Source organism: Perna viridis, chromosome 7 (genome assembly GCF_037379345.1).
Source record: "Perna viridis isolate PV_CMFRI_1.1 ecotype Kerala chromosome 7, ASM3737934v1, whole genome shotgun sequence".
Classification (NCBI taxonomy): Eukaryota; Metazoa; Mollusca; class Bivalvia; order Mytilida; family Mytilidae; genus Perna; species Perna viridis.
In genome coordinates this window covers 24,806,557-24,828,130 of record NC_142451.1, presented here as the reverse complement: position 1 = coordinate 24,828,130, position 21,574 = coordinate 24,806,557, and the positions used below count along the sequence as shown (strand labels likewise).

The window sequence follows — 21,574 nt, the reverse complement described above, 5'->3', positions numbered from 1 at the left end:
GCTCGATTTATATGATAATCATATGGTAATCATATGATTCACATGTGTGGCACATTTGCCTGTGTAATTCAGGAACTGTCATATGCAATTTTTTATTGTGATTTGGCCCCATGAAGCAAAAAGTACTATGATGACTAAGATTTAATGATGTATGTTTTAGTTATTGTTAGTATAATCCTGTTGTATTTGTGACAAAAATAATTTCAGTTTTTATAGTTGATATATTCATGTATTAGATTCTTTAATCCAGATTCTGATTTAAATCAAAGGCATGAATTATATCAGATTTTATTTATCTTTTTTAATTGTTTTTAGTATCCTAGATTTCACAAGAAATTGCATAAGGTAGAATCTCTAAGTGATGGACTTAGCTTCCTATTTCGATAGTGTTGGTTTTGAGTACTTTTTGTACACAACTAAGTTTTGGATTATGATCTTCCTACTTATTTGATTCTATTGCTACTGATAAAACATTATTCTTTGAAATGTGTATTGCATCTTGAAATTTACAATATGTATGACTGGTATTTGACAAGTACATATACTCAACAATATTATAATTTACAGAGTAGATTGATTAGTCATTGTGTTATTTATAGGTGAGAGATTTGGATGATTCAGCCAAACGACTGATGCAGACGCATCCAGAACAAGCTGAACAGATCTATGAACATCAGAAACAGATTAATGAACAATGGAACACTCTAACTGCAAAGGTATGGTTAATCAGATACATTAAGTTAAAGAGACCCTTAACAGTATACTTTTCTTATAGATGATTAATTACTTTCTTTGACAGATCTAGTTATCAACCACTTTGTGAAGAGATTCAATTTTTAGATAATTCATAAGAAATTTATATGAAGTTAAAACTTCTGCAGTTTTACATGTAAATCCTGTATTTATGTAGAATTGTTTTTCACTTAGGCTGATGCTCGTAAAGCCAAGCTTTTGGACAGCTATGACCTGCAGCGATTCCTTAGTGACTACAGGTAAATATGGCAGCTGTTATTTATCCTTTAATATAAGTCATTTTTCCGAAATATCAATATTTTTCATGTCTACTATTAATCACAGGTTGCTGATATATTGTTCCAAGCTTTGTAGAAATGATGTATTGTGGGATACGTTTTCATACTCATTTGACATCTATTTCCTGGTATCATGATGGGAAGCCATATTATTATTAGTGAGCCTTTGTTACAAGATTTTTTGTTTTCAAAAGTGAAGTTATTTATTATGAAAATAATTTCAATCTTGATGTTTTACAGAGATTTGACTTCCTGGATCAACAGCATGATGACATTAGTGTCCTCTGATGAACTGGCTAAAGATGTTACAGGTGCTGAGGCCCTGTTAGAACGACACCAGGTAAATCACTTATCTTTCTGTCTAGACGTGCTTCTGCTTTTACTGGGATTCAGTTCTGTTACCTCCACTATTGTCTTGAAGAAAAATATAATCTACTGCTTAAAATTTCAAGATTATTTATGGAAAGTATGTGCTAAAAATTAAGTTTTGAGTTAACCTCAGATTTCTGTTGTTGGTGTATATCACTATATTAGCAATATTTCTGTATGTTTACCCTCATACATGTAGAATGATAATAATGGCAAGTTTCAATACATCTGTTGGCTTTTTACCTATTGAGTTTGTACTAAAAAAAAATTTTGAATTTTTTCTTTAAATGAGTTTTGCTTTTGAGTTTTTGCTTTGAGTAGTGCTTAGTATTTTAGCTTTTGACTTTTTTAAATATTTTTGTACTGTATTGTCAAAATGGCTGCCAGAAAATGTTTGGGAAGCCTTGTTATGACCACAAAATTGATATTGTTTATGTCTTTGTTGAGGTTGATGTCCTCTGAGTTGATATTGTCATGTCCTTGTCAAATTTCTCTTTCTGTGTAACTGCCCTTTTCTATTTGTTGTAGTGAAAAGATTGCTCTGTGTTGCTTCTAATTTTCAGGGAATTTTTGTGAAGTTTGTTTAGAAGTATTTTAAGGCTTATAAACATCACACTTGTACAAAATTGGGTTAAATATGTTATACTTGTTGAAAGAAGACTTTCATTCATTGTCAACAATTTTTCATATTTTTCTGGATTAAATTTCTAGAATGCTTCACTTAGCCTAACTGAATTGATTTACATAGAAACTTGATTTGTAATCAGTACTTAGCTCTTCAGAGTTAAATATGTTGAAGCAGGTCTACATCTGGATCAAATTTGCACGTAACATTTTGGTGTCCTACGATTGGTAACGAATGGCAAGGCTTCCTCTAACATTTACAGGCTGTGCCAGCCATTGTTTGTCAACCTACGTCTACAACATGCCCTGTCGTATTACAGATGTTTAGCTCAGAGATCGTCAGCCATTATGGCATCACAAATCTGCCTGGAGAAGAAGAGATTGAGGAGGTAGATGGCGTGTCTGCATCGTGGATCTATCGAGTGTCTGCATCATGATTTATTAGTTTGTTTTCAGATACAGATTTGTAGATCTCCCAAGTGTGTGTCGAGTAATACCATCAATTGGAATGTTAACATGCCTTCAAAATATTTTTTGGGTCAATTTAAGTTTCTCATATCTTTTTGAACTTTTAAAGTGTATTTTTTTAGATAAATGTAGAACTTATGAAATAGGTAATGAAAAAAAATGACCATCTTGATTGATCCAGAAAATATTAGTCTGTTTGTCAGTTAATATGTAATTGTGTCAATATTTACTCAGTTGTAGCTGATGTTAGTTGTTTATCAAGGCCTGTTTAAATTTGGGTTTTTGCAAGGTTTTCTTTCCAAATTTTAGTAAAAAACATGTGATATACATTTTATGCCATGAAAACATGAATTTTTCATGTGACTTATATATATGTGACTGAATGTTGAATGTCGAGGAATGCTATGAAGTAGAGCTGAGTATAGTGAGAGAGTTCACAAAACAATTCATATCATTATACTTTGTTGCGATACAATAATATCATGATATATATAGTCATATGATAGTCAGAATTGCCTTGCAAAATTTAATAAGTATATCATAATTCAGGACATATGAAACAATACAGGCATAGTTCTGACATACGATCAAAAATGATGATACACTGGTGAATTGTTACTCCTCTACTATCAAGATATAATTTTCCAAGAAACAAGCAAAAACTGGATTTTTAATAACCCAACTCAACAAGTGGGTGGTATAACAGAATCACCTTGTCTATTTGTCTGTCCATCCATCAGTATTTTCCACCATTATCTTGGCTCTCTATTGATGGATTATTATCTAATTTGGTGTGTGGCTGCAATGGAATTTGGGTGCTGTCCTGTATCAACTTTCTTTGTTAGGTTATACTTGTTAATTATTTTGTTGTTTCACAAAAAAATTGAAATGTATATATCTTGCAAGTTACCCAACATGCACACGAAAGACTTGTAATGCATGATAGGCCTCAAACCAAATTGCATGAAGAGTTTTGGACAATGACTTAGTATTATGAATAGTAGATATCCAGTGAATTTGCATGTTGCCACCTTTTAAGGTGGACAGATTTTTGATGAGGTGATTCTTGTAGTTTGTTAGTCTTGTATACATATTATTGATCTCTAGGGAAGTGCATTTTGGGTTTTGCATATTTGGGTTTAAAGGCTGCAGAATATTTAGAACTGACAATCTGAAAGATCTTAACCTCAGTGTGAAATATAAGTATTTAAGGGATTAAAAACACGTTTTGAGGTTTTTTTTCCCTAGCCCGAAATTTTTTGGATACATGTTTTTGAAGAAATACTGAGAAATTTCCTTGATTGACAGTTTTGATAAGTAATATTAGTGTCATTGAATCTTTTTTTAACCTTATTTTGACATTAAGAAATGGATGACATTCTTTAAATTAAATTTATTTAAACCTTGTTTATTTTCTGGAGCCTATAAATCTGTCAGCATTAATTACGCAAGTGTCACTAACAACTGATTTATTATTTACAGGCATAGTGCTGCCAGCATGCTGATTCTAATTAAAGGGCTATTTCAGAATTACTCCAAATGTTGTTTTTTTTGTGGGGAGTGTGGTATTTGTTAATCTTAATTTCTGTTGGATCTGAGTAAGTCCATATGATATGGATATAGAGTTGTCAATATCCTTGTCCTTTTATATGTAGTGATACTTGTATGACTACTTAAGACATTGTTTCTCTGCTGTAAAACAGAACCTTATTTGTCTTATTGCAGATTCAACCTTTACAATTTTTCTTAAATGTATACTGCTTGTACTTTCATTTTGTCAACTTTTGCTTATTGTTTTCATCTTCAAATCATATCGGCTGAGAGATTGTATCAAATGTAACTTTCCATCTCCATCATATGATCCTATTGTATCAGCTACTATCCTATTTAACATCTTCCTACTTTATATCGTATACAAAAATGTATTTCTGTTGAATAGTTGTAGTTGCCATAACTACGTTGTATTAAATGTGTCATAAAAGAAAATTTCATGTATAATTTCTGGATGTTTTTACATTCCTAATTATTAATTGGTTTTATTACAGGAACACCGTACCGAGATAGATGCTAGATCAGGTACTTTCCAAGCCTTTGAGGTGTTCGGACAACAACTATTACAGAATGAACACTATGCTAGTGATGATGTCAAGAACAAACTTGATGAGCTGGCCAATGCCAGAGAAGAGCTGGAAAAGTAAGTTACGTAGGAATTATTTAGAAGATAGTGTTGTTATATGGGTATTAAATCTTGATTGTCAGATTTATAAAACTAATTCAACCCCACTGCAGATTTCATGGGCCTGTCCATAGTCAGGAGATGTTGGTCATTACTGTGTCTTTGTGTTGTTATAATACTTTTTTGTTCAATTTTGAAGAAGTGTAATTGTTCTGTTACCGTGGACCTTATTACTTTCGATTGATATTGGGGTCTTTCAGAACTAACTTAAAGGTGTGTTTATACTTGTTGAAGATATTTTGGTAATCTCTGAAATTTATTTGTATTTAGGTAACATGCTGGTGTGTTTGTTGAGTTTCACCATATTCGTTCTTTTTTATTTTCCTTCTTTATGTTGCTTTGAAGCAAATCAAGACCATGTTCCGCATTTATTCTGGATGTAGCAGTAGTACTGCAAATCGTTACTGTTGATCTTGAGGTTTCTTATAAAGATCTTTGTAATATTGTTCAAGTCCTAAAGGATTGAAAGTATGTTCACAACTTAATTCTTTTAAATACTTTTCAGGGCATGGATTGCTAGACGTATGAAATTAGACCAGTGTCTTGAATTACAGCTGTTTTATCGTGATTGTGAACAGGCTGAGTCATGGATGGAGTCTCGTGAAGCATTCTTATCAGGTGACCAGGTTGATGGTGATAATGTAGAGTCACTCATCAAGAAACATGAAGATTTTGACAGAGCCATTAGTAGTCAGGTTGGTATAGAAACATTAAAGCAGTATTTGAAGCCCCCCTTCCCCCCTCCCCCCCAAAAAAAAAGGAGCTGCACCACTGGATTGCCAGTGTTTTAATAATAAGAACAACATGTTATTGATACATCAGGGTATATCATGTTTCTTTTCATAAAATCATTTTCATTTACCATACCTGTAAATTTTTTTACCATTAGTTTTGAAATTTTTGGAACAGTTTTAGTGCATTTAGTAAGTTACTGAGCAATTTGTGGTTTTTATATTTTATGTGAAATGTTAATTTTTTCACAGCAAGAGAAAATCCAAGCTCTACAGCTGTTTGCTGATCAGTTAGTTGGCGGAGAACACTATGACAGTGGTGCCATCACTGACAAGAGGGATCAAGTCTTGGACAGGTAAACGCTTCACTATGTCATGTAAATATAAGGGCTGTTCAATTTTAAATCTGCATGGGAAGGGGGGATGCCGATTTTTTATTTTTCTCTTGGTGGGGGATAAAACATATTTTTTTTATATGTTGGAGGGGGATGTTTGATCAATTTATGTTTGTAGGGGTGAAATTTCATCTAAAATATTCAATACACCCAGGGTTTGGGAGATTTTGATGCTCTGATTTCCCAAAATTTAGTTCTTCACATGCGTTTTTTGACAGATTGATGATTTTTCTACATTTAATTTTTTCCTTGTGGTGGGCGGTATCTTAAGAATCTATAATATGTTTGGGATGGGGGTTGGCAACATTTTTTTTCACATTGTTTGTACACTTTAATCAACTCTGTTATCAGGTGGTCCCAACTAAAGGATGCTTTGATTGATAACCGGTCCAAATTAGGAGAGGCCCAGACCTTACAACAATTCTCCAGAGATGCTGATGAAATGGAGAACTGGCTTCAGGAGAAACTACAGATTGCTTCTGATGAGTCTTACAAAGATCCCAGTAACATCCAGGTAAGTAGGGGTGTTTGTAGGATCATATTGTAGTTCAGTATGGTCTCTATTGTGTAGTGGAAGTAGTTGTATGTTTTTTGGATTATTGTAGATACAGGTTAAATAGTCAGTCACATAATTGTTTGTCTTCGTTGTTGGGTTGTTGATTTATCAATTCTTACCTAACTTTTTCAAAGCTCGTCTTCTTTTTTTTTAATCATGCCAATATATTGTCAAACTTATGTTCTATGGGATCTATAAAGGTTTTGAATTATAATTCAGTGTTCTTCCTCAAATTTATAGATAACATCTTGGTTACCCCTGAATTTCAATATAGCACTTGCATCTAAAAAATAATAGCATCATATTTGTATCAGACCCTATGGGTAGTTCTTGTTTTGGATAGCTTTCTGGTAAAAATAGAGCACCAGGGCAGCGTATTACTACATGATCATTGGGAAACCACTGATTTAATGAATCTGAATATTCATCAATAAAGATATTTTTGAGATTTAAGTATTTCACCTGCGATGACCTTTCCATTTACAGAGCAAGCACCAGAAACACCAGGCATTTGAGGCTGAATTGGCTGCCAATGCTGATAGACTACAATCTCTATTGGGTGTTGGGCAAGGTATTCATATTTAATCTGATTCAGAAAAATAGAAACATCGGTTTGTGTTGCATACAGTACATAGGAACATGTTTTAGTTAATAATTTCAGCATTAGGTTTATAACTACATTGTATTATCTTTCTTTGTACATGTATATTATCTTCTCTATGGACTTTAGTAAAATAAAATTGTTTGTGGGATACCATTTTTTCATGCTTGGACAAATCAGGAATCTAAAATTTCCATTTAACTTTTTTTTCATTTTGTATTATCAATTAGATGTACGAATAAAACATCCTTACTTTAAGAAAAATAATAAAATTGTGGACCAATCAGTGGTTCTGAGTTCTGGTGTGAAAAAAAAAACATAAATATTTAATAGAATCACAAAACATCTTTGCAGTTGTGCTTTTATTGTGTCTATGACTGTTATCGTTAATAGGCAAAAGAGGTAAGTATATCACCATCCTTCACCTGGATTTATGTCTACTTTTTGCTGGTTTAGAATCTAGATGAACAGATTTCTTATCTTTCATCATGTTCTACTTGTTGCTTTGGTGGGAACCCCTGCAGAATAAAAAAAGATCACCCTGTTAAACTTTATTTTTTAAAATTTTTTATTCCACATTAAAAAAAAACCACTTTTATCCTGAAAAATTTTGACTTGAAGCCGCAGTTAACATTTGATTTCCTACATTGATGCAATGATTTGATCAATGAACAATGTAATTTTTTTTAATAATTTTTGTCAGAAGTAATTTTTTATTACACACAAGCATATAAGTATGAACTAAAAGGGTGTACTAATGTCTTATATAAGTTAGTTATCAAAGTTTAGTTAAAAATATCTTAAATACTTAGTCAGGTAAAGCAAGTGGAAATTAGTTGGTACAGTATTAAAAAGCAAAATATCTGTGAAGGAAGTGTTAACAGTTACTAAATACCAAAAGTAAACACAGGACAAAGATTAAGCATGAAACTGTTTGAAAACTTTTAATACAGACCTAAATGGACCAAAAAGTTTTAATTGCCACGTGATTTATTGTAGCTCTGATTGACCAGAAACAGTGTGCCGGGTCGGAGGATGCTGTACAGGCCAGACTGGAGAGTTTGGCATCACAGTGGGAGACACTAGTATCTAAATCAGCTGAGAAGAGCGACAAACTGAAAGAGGCCAGTAGACAACAGACATACAATGCTGGAGTCAAGGATATGGAGTTCTGGCTTGGCGAGGTTTGTTGATAAGCATTTTAGTTTTCATGCAAGTACTGGTATGAAGTGTATTTACTGGTCAGATATTGAGTGTGTGCTGGTAGAATTTTAGATGTGTAGCTACAAGTATTCTGTAAAATGAGAAAAATGATACTAAACATTCTGATCTGTAATGAAAATTCTGTCAAATGAATTGTAAACTAGGATGTTATTAAACATGAAATGTTTGAATATCCAAATAAAAGTAATCTCACTATTTTGATTTACAGGTTGAACAAATGTTGGCATCTGAAGAATATGGTAAAGATCTAGCTTCCGTACAAAACCTACTAAAGAAACACCAACTATTGGAAGCTGATGTTGCTGCACATGAGGTACACTAATTATGGTTGTTTTTTGTTAGTACTGTGTCTATTCGAAAGAGAAATATGCCAAAGCAAGGCTGGCTGATCCATTTAAATGTTCTTGTCTGCCTGAAACTGTATACAAACATGCATCATGTTGTATGCTAACTAAACAATATGTATAAAACTCTGTTACCTGTTTGATTAGTTTTGAATTATGAATTTATTCAGTGCATACAAGGTGTATTTCAATGTAATAGTCAACTAACAACAAGTATAGTTTCAGAACACTTGTATCTAGAGAAGTGTTGAATAAAAAGATGTTCAATCATTAAATAGACAATATATTATTTATAGAATTATATAAAATTTTTCAAGTTGCCTTCTGTCTTTTCATATCAGGATAGAATAAAGGATCTGAATAGCCAAGCAGATCAGTTTATTGATGGAGGTGTCTGGGATGCTGAGAGTCTGGAGGTCAGAAAGAGAACTATTAATGAGAGATATGACAAGTGAGTAGACCTACAGAGGAACAAAAATATTCATCTGAATGGGATAGCATAGAAATAAGATCTTTTTGTCTTGAAAGTTGCAGAAAAAATTCATGTCAAGGGGGACATCTTTGTGTCTGTCCATAACCCCTTGTAAGCCCTACCATTAATATCTCTCTCAATATCACCGTCTGTTGATAACAGACCTGATTTTCTTCTGCTTTAAAGTGGAATTCCACTTTTTCAAATGTGGAATGTACCATTTCAGTTCTTTTTTTACCGTATGTTAACTTCCAATTTCGTCAATTTCTGTTTCTCGAGTTGGCACTGTTAAAACAAGTCTGTGATAAGTTTTTTACAAGTACATGTATCTTGAGTAATTGAATGTGAGGAAGAAATTTCTAACTTCTGAGGACAAATAAAAAAAAAAAACAAACCCAAAACATTCTTATACATGTATGTACAAAGTCCATGTTTTACATTTGAAATATGTCAGTTATTGAATATATGTGGTTTATATCCAGGATCAAGGAGTGTGCTATTGTAAGAAGAAACAGACTGAATGAGGCCAATACCATGCATCAGTTCCTAAGAGATATTGATGATGAAGAAGCTTGGATCAAGTAAGTTTTATATCCTATTGAATACAGTGCTTTACTACTTGATTATGCAAGACAAAACAAAAAAAAATATAATATTACATATATATACATAGAAGGCTCTTCTTCAACTCACAACTGCTGTCTTATGCGAACGATGTTAACTTTTAAATCCTTTGAACTAAAGGATTAATTACAATAACTAAGAAATCAGAAAATGTAAATGGGGAAAATCTTTATTTATATACCAACAGAGAAAAGAAGTTATTGGTAGGATCTGATGACTATGGTAGAGATTTGACTAGTGTACAAAACCTGAGGAAAAAACACAAACGTTTAGAGGCTGAACTGGCAACTCATGAACCAGCTATACAGGTAATTTTAAATTTGAGTATTCTTTGTTGACTGTGGTCCTTAAAGTCAAGATAAAAGTAACCACAACTGCTTACAATGTATGCTTCATCTATATAAAGCCACATACCAAATTTAAAATCAAACCATCGAGTGTTAGCTGAGATTTTTGTTAGAAAAAAACTTTATCATTCAAGGCAGTGAAAAATGGGAAAGTCACATCAAACAGGGAGTTGATATCGGACAGTAACCACTTACAACATATTTCTTATCTATATAAAGCCACACACTTCAGTAGGGATATAAAGCCACACACTTCAGTGGAGATATAAATGATCATATACCTGGGTAAGTAAAGTGGATCTCCATTTTCTTGTTATATCCTAACAGGCTTTCACACGTGACTTTATATAGTGCATGTCACAATTTTTTTGCCCAATTTATTGTTTCGTAGTGAAATATGGATGTTATATAATTCACAACTATGTATTGTAACATTATATTCTGGTCAGGCTGTACAGGAGACTGGAGCCAAGCTGATTGAAGAATCTGACATCAATACAGCTGATATTAAGGCTAGATTAGACCAGTTAGATAGAAGTTGGGAGGAACTGAAACAAATGTCTAATACTAGGTATGGGACTGAAGTTTTTAAAAAAAAATATTATGCCATTTAGAGTAGTACTATTTAAGTTTTGTACTGCTGATATATATAAAATGTATGTAAAAATGTTAATTTTTTATTCAGTGTTTTTGTATTTAGAGTAATTGATCTTTGATCAGCATTTTATTGTTTCTAAATTAATTTGTTTTGTTTTGATGTCTTTTTTTGCCCTATCTGCCTCCCATTCATTTGAACTCCCAAGTTTTTACCATTTCTTGCTTAAAAATTATTAGAAAAGAGTAAAATCTCCCAAATGGTTCTGTAATATATATTTATATAGAAGGCATGCATTTGGAAACTAATTTTATAAAGTACTAATAAATAAACTGTCTCTTTACAGGGGCCAGAAACTTGATGAATCCTACACCTTCCAACAGTTCTGTGCCAATGTTGAAGAAGAAGAGGCCTGGATCACAGAAAAACAACATCTTCTGACTGGTGGTGACTATGGTGAGACAATGGCTGCTGTTCAGGGACTGCTGAAGAAACATGAAGTGTTTGAGACTGACTTCCAGATCCATAGAGATAGATGTACAGAGATCAAGAATGAAGGAGAAAAACTCATCTCTGAGGTAGATCAACTTGTATACACAGTCAAACCTGTTATAGTGGCCCCCTGTATTTAGCAATAACCTTCCTTTAGGTAGTCCTATGTAGTGCATTCCATGTAAAATTCCTGTTTTATGTAACCTTTATTTTTCTCTCCTTTGGAACATCTTTAAGACAGGTTTCACTGTATTTTATATATGAAAACTACAGATTCTGAATGTGATGAAAAAGAAGACTAGTTTCTTTCAGCCTGTATAAGGCTACACAGGAGTTTCAACATGAACTCATTGAATTGATGTAGAACAATATTCTACCTTGAATGGTTCTTTCTGGAACTAGAAACCTAAATATACAAATCAAGGCTTACAACAATCAGTTTATTTTATAGGGAAGTTAGGACTTAAAGAACATAGTTTTTTTAAAAATAATTTTCTTTCAATTTATTTCAGGGTAATCACAATGCTGATGGTATTGCCCAGCGAATTGCTGGTCTCCAGGATAAACTGAACTCACTATCTGATGCTGCTAACCGTCGTAAGGCAGGTTTGATTGACAACTCAGCTTTCCTACAGTTTATCTGGAAGACTGATGTTGTAGAGAGCTGGATTGCTGACAAGGAAACACAAGTTCGATCAGAGGATTATGGAAGAGACTTGTCATCTGTACAAACCCTTCTCACTAAACAAGTATGTATCATATCTAATATGATGTTAGGTTTTGAAGGACAAAACTATTTGTTTTCTAGGAAAATTTGACTTTGTTAATAATGTGTTGCTATGTTATTATATGACTGATATTTCTACCATCAGGAATATGGTATGGTATGGTAGACTTCCTATAACATGTTAGTGTTAAAAGTTCAATCAAAAATTTCCTAAAAGTACGTCACTTCCAACAGTACTATTTTGGGCCATTCATATTTCAGAGCATCTATGTATATAGAAAATCTCCTAACCTAAATCCCTGTAATAGAAAATTGTGTAATAGAAAATTGTATTTACAATTAATGAATAATTCTACAATTAATGAATAATTCGACACTCATTTATTGAATTACTTCTGGTGAAAAATTTAAGTAGCTGTCTTTGTAAGAATCATGCAAAATCCGAAAAATGTTATACACCCCAAAAAAGGCTGCATATTTTTATTTTTGTAATTAAGTTGTTTTATTGGTCTATATTATGAAATATATGTGTAATTGTTCATTCAAATCTGCCTGTTTTAGGAGATAATCAACATTGAAAATCCAATAGATTCTATTGTATTTGAGTGTCATTTACAGAGTTATCTCCCTTACTTTTGAATTCTACAGTGCATTCTATACAATTTTTATCTCCTATGAGCATAGGTTATATGAAAAACCAATTGTTAATTTCTGTTTACTAAAGCATCTTAAAGAAAATATCGAAAATAAAAATATGTAGGCTTTTTACCCATGAATCACATTTTGCATGATTCTTAGCCGGAGTACTACTTAATATGAAATAAAACAATGAATGTGAAATCCATCAAAACAATGGAAGAAAGATAATTGTAATGAAATCATCTTTCATATTTTTCTTACTTATTGCTATTAGGAAACTTTCGATGCTGGATTACAAGCTTTTGAGAAGGAAGGAATTCAAACCATTACAGCCCTAAAGGACCAACTTGTAGCTGCTAACCATGCCCAAACTCCTGCTATAGAGAAACGTTATAATGATGTCATGGACAGGTAAAAAGTAAACTTGGAACAGAGGGAAATATATGATGTATATATTAAACATTTATCTGAATACTTTTTAAGAATTTAAGCATCTATTCTGTATTCAGGCATGATTTTCTTCTGTTTTTTAGAATCTATTTGAATTTGCTGTATGTTTACTTTCAATTTTGCCAAATTTCTGCTGTTTCGTTGACTTGAAAAAATCATGTATGCAAATTACAAACTTGTCTCAACAGGTTCTATCTCATAACTGCTGTATTATAAGAAAAAGATATATCTTTTTGAATTAGAAGATTAACAAAATTTTATGATTTGAATCTGTTTTTACAGATGGCAGAAGCTTTTGGCCGATTCTGATGCTCGTAAACAGAGATTGTTGCGTTTACAAGACCAGTATCGTCAGATCGAGGACCTGTACCTCACTTTCGCTAAGAAAGCTTCTGGTTTCAACAGCTGGTTTGAGAATGCAGAGGAGGATCTTACAGATTCTGTCAGGTGTAACTCGGTAGAGGAAATTAAGGTATGGATTTACAGTATCTTTTTTCTTTTGTATGTTGAAAGAGGAAGATATATTTTACCTTTTACTGTTTCATTCTTTTGTTCTATTCATTTATCTGAAGAATAAAATGCATTATGATGATATACTGTGTACTATACCATACTTTTTGCAATAGAATTGATTTTTAATACACTGAATATTAATGTCAGCTGTAGCCTATTTTCATGAATAAATGGCAACTATGGCATCTTTATCACTGCTATTCAATGTGCAGCAAGTTTGATGAATATTTCTATGGGGAACTTATTGTTTACATTTTCAGGCATTGATAGAAGCCCATGATGCCTTTAAGGCTTCATTAAGTGCTGCTCAGGCAGACTTTAACCAGCTGGCTGCCCTAGACCAACAGATCAAATCCTTCAATGTTGGAGCTAATCCATACACATGGTTTACAATGGATACGTTGGAGGATACATGGAAGAACTTACAGAAAATCATCAAGGTGTGTTCACTTATTGGGAGGTCTTTTCCAAGCACTCATTGAATTTTATTCACAAGAATAATGTACATATATATTATATAAGAAAGAGTTTTGACACTGATGCTTTGAACCCTTCAGGCTATTAATTCCTAATGGTCTGAGTGTTCCGAGTTGCAGAATCTCAAAGTCCTCACTTAAACTTCTACTTGGTCTGAAGCTTGGTCAATAGGGTCTGACATCAAAACCTTAATATTGTCGTAAATATTTTATATATTATATTTTAATTGACTGAGCAGAATAGATTTTTTCTTATGATTCCTTTGAATTTAGAATAATAGCATGAATAAATAAGAGCAATTGCACATTATATCCACTGAATGCTTTATAATGATAAAAGAAATTCAACAATATAAGCACTTGATATTTCTTGTTCAAATTGATTCAGTTACCACGTATGAAATTCTCTCCCAGCTATTAAAAATAGAAAACACTACTTTCTGTAGTAATGGCTTACAGAAGTATTTCTCATTCGAAGTGTCACTTAGTTGATGTTGTACACCAAGCAAAAATGAACTCTGAAACAGAGGAATTCTCATTCTTTATTCTTAGTTCTTAGTATATTTATCATAAGCAAAGTTTGAGGTATATACATGTAGAAAATACCTTTTCTATCTGTTTACATGCTTGTAAGTGCAACTCCTCCTATACTGCTGAAGGGACTTTGATGAAGTTACAAAACATGCCTAGCAAGGTTGGGCATCTTATGTAGATGTACATGAAGGAGTGTGATTATCGTTAGACTTCCAAGGGAGATAATGTAATTTTAGGGTCTTTACATATCACACATTTCTTCATTTGAAGGGGGTATTCTTATTGTGAGTTTGCTCACAGTATTTCTAGTTACAATAATGTGATGATGTTTATTGTTAATTGTGCATAGGAAAGAGACTATGAATTAGAGGAAGAACAGAAAAGACAGATGGAGAATGACCAATTAAGAAAACAATTTGCCCAAGCTGCCAATGCTTTCCACTCATGGTTAACTGCTACAAGGTATGTTATAGCACTCATCAACTCAGTAGATGGAACCCTCAATGGAAAGAGAAAACTCTTATATTTTTGGTTTTCAGTTCTCAGTTCCTACTATGGGTACATATGTTGTTATTGTCAGCATATTTAATTTGAAGAAAGACTATTGTTAAATTTCAAAATCTAAACTTTTCATCTGGTAGTTACTGCTAGGTGATATTTTATGTGTAGCAAAAGAAAACAAGAGAAATATTCATCTTTTTACCCTTTATGTTTTCAGACTAAGATTTTTACTGCAATGTGGTCCAGTCTGCTATTAAAATACATGCCACATATGATCAGAAGTTTAATTTTAACCCCACTCACAGCTATTAAAAATTACCCTAAAAAGGAACAAGGAAAAAGTACATTGACTGTCAGAGGCAGGATTTACACTAAGTATTACATTACTGGTGTTTCTATTCTAGTAGAAATGATCTCAGGTTGGAAGAAACATGTAGTCTTCTCCACTATTTTGATATTTCATCCATAATTTCTAGTACTTCAATAATTGAGTTATACAATGATGTTTATTTTGAACAGAATGTGGCTGCTGGAAGGGTTATTATTTATCTCTTCTTGGCATGACAGTTTTATTTTGTTGTCCTTTATATTGAAAATCCCTCCAATACACTGCTTCAGTTATCTTTGATAAACCCCTTTTTCTTTCAAAATAAAAAGAAAGTGTTTATGTGAAAGCTTTCTTGTAAAGGCTGGTAAACAAATTAACTTAGCATGATTTGGCTAATATCTGAGCAACCCTGCTCTGTTGGTCTTTACTGTAGTGTGTTGGCTTAATTAAACCAACAAATTTAAGATTCAAAGCATGGCAGTGTGATACATTTGCTGAGCCTCCTGCCAGAGTGAGTAGAGAATATTTGCCTTTACACTAATTATTGTACTTATACAACTGATACTTTCAACCCATTAGTAAGTTACTGTTGTTGTGTCGAATTGCATGGTATTTTAGTTATAAAACATTGACACAATAACTTGTATTATTTAGAGTTATCCACCTCCCATTTGTATCATTGTGTGAATTGATAGGTAGAAAACATGTCATTTTAAGTAGCACTCCAGCTAAGGATCATGCAAAATGTGATTCATGGGTAAAAAGCCTACATATTTTTATTTTTGATATTTTGTTTTAAATGTCATAGTAAACAGAAATTAACATGTGGTTTTTCATATAGCCCGTGCTTTTGGGAGATAAAAATTGTATAGAATGCACTGTAGATTTCAAAATTAAGGGACATAACTCTGTAAATGACGCTCAAATACAATAGAATCTACTGGATTTTCAATGTTGATTATCTCCTAAGAGCAGGCAGATTTGAATGAATAATTACACATTTCATTGTATAGACCCATAAAACAACTTAATTACAAAAATAAAAATTTGTAGCCTTTTTTGGGGTGTATCACATTTTTTTTAGATTTTGCATGATTCTTACATAGACAGCTACTTAAATCTTGGATTCTTATGAGAATTCATGCTATAAAATATTTTACAGGTAACTTTATTTGTAATATTCAGGAATAAATTTGTGAGTTCTCACATGCTTTTTATATTTCTCAAGTTACGGATTTTTAAAGTAATTCTGTAGATAGAATATCAGAATATTTTTTTCAATGTATATCTATTAGCACTATAACAATCCCTTTCCAATTTAGGTCTGCAATGATGGAGGGAACTGGTACCTTAGAGGACCAGTTGGAAGCTACGAAACAGAAATCATCTGAAGTAAGGTCACAGAAGGGTCAACTTAAACAGATAGAAGATATTGGTGCTAGGATGGAGGAAAGACTTATACTTGATAATAGGTAGGTTGTTGTTTGACCTTTACAGGTAATAAGTTGAATTTAGAGTTGTTGGTGATCTTAATGATGCTGTACATGTGCAAGTGACTTTCTGCTTTGTTAATCCATATACAGTTTAGAAAAGATTAATGGAATAATTAGTTGAAAAGAGTGAATAACAAGCGCTGAAAAACGCTCAGATTTAACGAGTGTGCAGAACTTGTTCCATGTACAAGTTCAATCTTGCTGCATTCGTGGCTTGAGTGATCATATTTGGTTGTGAAATTACAGAATTTATTTAACAGTGTGAAGTATTGAAATTTTTACACTGAAAACATTCGGTAAATCACTGCTATCTATATAATAACATGAAAATATTTGATATTACACATTTTATTCTTGATCTTGTAAGTAACAACATGTAGAATGATGGTAATTTTATTGTTCCAACAATACTGAGTTAACACAATCACAACTTAATAGGTCATTATTTGAATGCATGAAATATATTCAAGTAAAGAGTTTCTTCCCAAAAAGAAAATAAAGATTGAATTCTTGACCTATTTATCCTCCAGGTACACAGAACACAGTACAGTAGGATTGGCCCAACAGTGGGATCAGCTTGACCAACTTGGAATGAGAATGCAACACAATTTAGAACAACAGATACAGGCCAGGTAACACATCAACAATTAATTTGAATCTGAATTGACTAACTTCTTACTAAGTTCAAAAAATTTGTTGTCTCAATTACATGTATTGAAAACTTTTTTTTAATTTAGTATTAAAAAAAAAGACAGTTTCCTACCAGAAATAAATTTTTAGTTGTTGCCAGTTATAGACAAAGGTTTCAATTTAGGTATTATAACCTGTCTACATCAACAACTTGAGTTTTTCAAGGAAGATAAGTTGATATCAAAAGACATTGGTAAATGCAGACGTGATTTTTTTTTGCTTTTTGTGGAATTCTGCTATTTCAAATTTGGATTTTACTGCTACGGTTTTTTTTTTACTGTGTATGTACTTCAGATTCTGTCAATTTCCGCTTAGTTTGTAGACTTCGTAAAATCATCTCTGAATGGATCTGTGGGTAATAGTTGATACATAATTTTCCCCGAAATAATTAATGAAATTTGTTTGTCATTTACAGGAACAGAAGTGGTGTATCAGAAGATGCCTTGCGTGAGTTCAGTATGATGTTCAAGTAAGTTTTACCATTTATTCTGTTGAACAGTAAAGGAAAATAAATGTGTCAATAAAATAAAGACAATATGGATAAAGTAAAAATTGCAATAGAACTTTTTGTTTGCATACCTAATGTACATGCATAATGTTTATTTTGAAAGAAAATCGGCATGTTTTGTAATTGTACAATACATCCAGAATGACATGAAGGAAATTAAGTTGTAGCTTTGAAATTGCATTTTTCATTTGCTTCCACTATTAATTTTGTTTTCAATATATCTTTTACAGACACTTTGACAAAGACAAGTCTGGTAAACTTGACCACCAGGAATTCAAGTCCTGTCTCCGTGCCCTTGGATATGATCTTCCTGTGGTTGATGAAGGCCAAGTGGATCCAGAATTCCAGGCCATTCTGGACATGGTAGATCCAAATCGGTGAGATAATTAACTAGGTCGTCCTTGGTCAGAAAATGGTCTTATTTAAAAATGATACATAATATATAAAAGGTGAAGAAAACAATATTGGCATTGATAAAGTTCAGAAAAAAATACCATAACCTAACTCGTAAACAATTTAATTTTAACCATATTTGCAATATTCTGTATGAATAAAATAACTCCTCTACCAAGTTCTGTTTGAAATTGCCAGAAATCACCAGCATTTCACTTTTGCAATTTAATAAACTTTCTGTACCTTAAAATGTGTTGGTATGATATTTGGAATATTCATTTGACATAAGTAATTAAGTAAACTTTATATTTCTGTTTAGGGATGGCCAAGTATCTCTACAAGAGTACATGGCGTTTATGATAAGTAGAGAAACTGAGAATGTCCAATCTAGTTCTGAGGTTGTAGAAGCTTTCCGTGCCCTAACATCTGGAGAGAAACCTTATATTACAGCACAAGAACTTTATGCTGTGAGTATCTTGTCTTCAATGATATTGATATTATGAGGCATTCTCTTCTTGAGATTTAGATTTTCTTTTTGTATGATTATCTGTTCTTAAGGAGGTAGATCTAGGGTAAGGAACATTACTCTCGAAATAAATGATATGTTTGTATCATATTCAATTTCCCCTAAGCCGTTCAAGCTTTTCTTTGAATCAGCATGAAATCAGTCCATGTTACTTTGATGCTTACATGATATTGATGTAAAAAGGTGAATACAAACATTCCAATGATTTGTAAGAGTTGTGTCCCTTACCCTAGGTCTACCTCCTTAACATATCCTCAATATGTAGTGAAGTGATGCTTTGTAAGCGCCTTTAGATAACTTATCTCGAAACCTGATACTTAACTCAAAATCCATGACAGGTATATTCGTATTTTAAAATCCTCCTTAAGAGGATCGTTCAAAAAGCAAATCTTGGGCTTTTGAATTATTCGTTTGTGTAATCGATGGTATATATATATATATATATATATAGAGTTTAATATACACAAACTACATATATAATTTTATTTTCCAGAATCTAACAAAGGAACAAGCTGATTACTGTTTACAGCGGATGAAACCGTTTGTAGACAAGACAGGAAGAACAGTACCAGATGCCTATGATTACACAGAGTTTACAGAATCTATGTTTATAAACTAGTTGTTATATTTGGACATCTTATAGTGTGCAATGTATCATCATCACTTTAAACATTTTTATTAGTATTAATTTCTATTGTATGGTTATAGGTTGTTTATGCTTTTCTGCTTACACTTACTTTAAAAGAGTTATTCGAGCATTAAGATATGGGAACATTAGCAATTAAAGAAAGATGTGTTGTGTTTTGTATTGAGCACATTTTTGAAAAAAAGAAATTGGAAAATTCAAAAATATTTTATGTCCATTATTATGAATTGGGAAAAAATGGGTTTATAAATTTAGATATTCATTACAGAAGCATATATATGGGTTGTAACAAAGAAGTTTTAATAAATTTTGATTGTACTAACTTTAATCACTACAATGATTGTAACTTAATACAGAATCTCTTATAAAGATTTTTATACCAAATTTTAGAATCTTTTTTTATTGATTGTAATCATATTAAGCTTATGTTGTGTCACAAGCTAGATGATTAAACTATAGTCAAGTTATTGGAGTTGCTGCTCTTATTTCATCTTTGCCTTCAAGCTGATTTTTACCAAGTCATACTAACCTTCAATAGTATCACTGTTAGTGCTGTATCTGTATCAGTGGTATTGTAGCAAACACATGTATCATGGCTATACCAACAACAGTGAAAGACAAAATAAGGGATCCAGTAAATTAAAGGTTCTTGTAGAGTTATTAAGAGGTACGAGTTTGAATGGTCACTTGATTCCTACTTAGTCAAACCCATCTTAAGAGACCTTCCAAAACAGGTCACATAATAAATACAATTGTTTTTTATTTTTTTATATCCCCTACTTGTAAGTGGGGGTTTACAGTTAAAGGGGGTCTGTCCATCTGTCCTTTATTTCATACTTTTCATTACACAGAGGGTTTTCATCTGTTCCTACTACACTGAAAGTAATTTAGTAAAAATTTCACACAGTTTTAGTTACATATTCCCATTGTGCACCGCCTATTTAAGATATAGTAACAACTGGTTAGGTTGGAGTCGGAATAATGTGTACAAGTAGGGAGCCATACCTACCTGCAGGCTTCTGTGAGCTCTCATGGTAAAGATCTGGCTCAGTGGTATTGACTAGTTCAAAGCACGGTATGGTCAATTGATCAGTTGTGCATGAAATATCTGCCATAGGGCATTAATAAATCAATCAATTGAATCAATTCAGATTGTCAAAAGGTGTACGACCGGTAATCAATGGGAGGGAGTGCAGGTATCAATTTAGGTAGCATCGCTAAAGAATTTCTAGTATAAAGACTAATTTTAGATACCAGAGGAATGCCCTACATAGGGTTTTTTAAATCTACGTCTTGTAAGACAGGTTATTGCTGGAAACAAACAGTGGCTGCGACATTTTACACAGCTGCAAAAAGACATTTCAGTCATAATGGTATCACCCTGTTGTCATCGTTGTCATTGGTGTCTTCTTACTTTCATTATTTTAGATAATGAGTAAAACTTGTGTGATCTTTTTGAAATTTTACTTATTATTCCCAGGGACATGGCAAAGAGCCCTATAGTTTTTGGAGTTTTTTGCCCCGCCCCTTTTAAAAAATAAGGGGCTAAAAGGGGAGAATTGATAGGAAAATCCATTGTTGATCTAATTTTCATGCTGCTCCTTATGAAACTATGTTTTCAAAGATTTTTACAAAGCAGACTTATCTTTAACCCTTTAGGAGTTAAAATGGTACAAAATTGGGGCACACCCAAATAAATCACCTTTAGCTCACCTGGCCAAGTGAGCTTTTGTCATCATTTTGTGTCCATCGTCCTGTGTTGTCCGTGATAAACTTTTCTTTAAAAATCTTCCTTTGAAACGACTGTGGATTTATACCAAAATTGGTCACAGCATTGTATCAATTTTATAGATCAAGTGCAAAACATGGTGTCATTGTTTTTTTGGTTTTTGATCCTTCAGGATCAAAATACCTCATGTCGCCGGTCTATCACTGGAACTTCCCTACTATCTCTGAACATTACACAAAAATATAGTCCAAATGTAATTCCTTTAATATGATTCAATACCTCTTTTATAACCAGTATACATGTTTCTAGAAA

The 21,574-nt window shown here is 32.5% G+C and overlaps 1 protein-coding gene across 16 annotated transcripts in view; it reads left to right on the top strand.

Annotated features, from left to right (window-relative positions):
- The window catches only part of LOC148611946 (spectrin alpha chain-like), a 44,312-nt gene extending 24,312 nt beyond the window's left edge, over positions 1-20,000 (top strand). For 6 of the 16 annotated variants that reach the window (XM_088592970.1, XM_088592968.1, XM_088592967.1 and 3 more), the window contains 28 exons: positions 600-716; positions 928-992; positions 1,272-1,371; positions 2,288-2,413; positions 4,538-4,686; positions 5,234-5,423; positions 5,712-5,815; positions 6,206-6,368; positions 6,897-6,981; positions 8,011-8,195; positions 8,444-8,548; positions 8,921-9,030; positions 9,534-9,632; positions 9,863-9,983; positions 10,472-10,593; positions 10,964-11,195; positions 11,622-11,858; positions 12,750-12,886; positions 13,208-13,397; positions 13,699-13,878; positions 14,798-14,910; positions 15,469-15,486; positions 16,600-16,749; positions 17,301-17,402; positions 17,876-17,929; positions 18,199-18,345; positions 18,681-18,828; positions 19,381-20,000. In XM_088592970.1, coding sequence (XP_088449096.1) covers positions 600-716; positions 928-992; positions 1,272-1,371; positions 2,288-2,413; positions 4,538-4,686; positions 5,234-5,423; positions 5,712-5,815; positions 6,206-6,368; positions 6,897-6,981; positions 8,011-8,195; positions 8,444-8,548; positions 8,921-9,030; positions 9,534-9,632; positions 9,863-9,983; positions 10,472-10,593; positions 10,964-11,195; positions 11,622-11,858; positions 12,750-12,886; positions 13,208-13,397; positions 13,699-13,878; positions 14,798-14,910; positions 15,469-15,486; positions 16,600-16,749; positions 17,301-17,402; positions 17,876-17,929; positions 18,199-18,345; positions 18,681-18,828; positions 19,381-19,506 — 3,675 coding nt within the window. In that variant the 3' untranslated portion in view covers positions 19,507-20,000. The remainder of the gene's footprint in view (positions 1-599; positions 717-927; positions 993-1,271; positions 1,372-2,287; positions 2,414-4,537; positions 4,687-5,233; positions 5,424-5,711; positions 5,816-6,205; positions 6,369-6,896; positions 6,982-8,010; positions 8,196-8,443; positions 8,549-8,920; positions 9,031-9,533; positions 9,633-9,862; positions 9,984-10,471; positions 10,594-10,963; positions 11,196-11,621; positions 11,859-12,749; positions 12,887-13,207; positions 13,398-13,698; positions 13,879-14,797; positions 14,911-15,468; positions 15,487-16,599; positions 16,750-17,300; positions 17,403-17,875; positions 17,930-18,198; positions 18,346-18,680; positions 18,829-19,380) is intronic. The other 10 variants (XM_088592976.1, XM_088592975.1, XM_088592971.1 and 7 more) reach the window with 7 other exon arrangements.
- Positions 20,001-21,574: the final 1,574 nt, after the last annotated feature.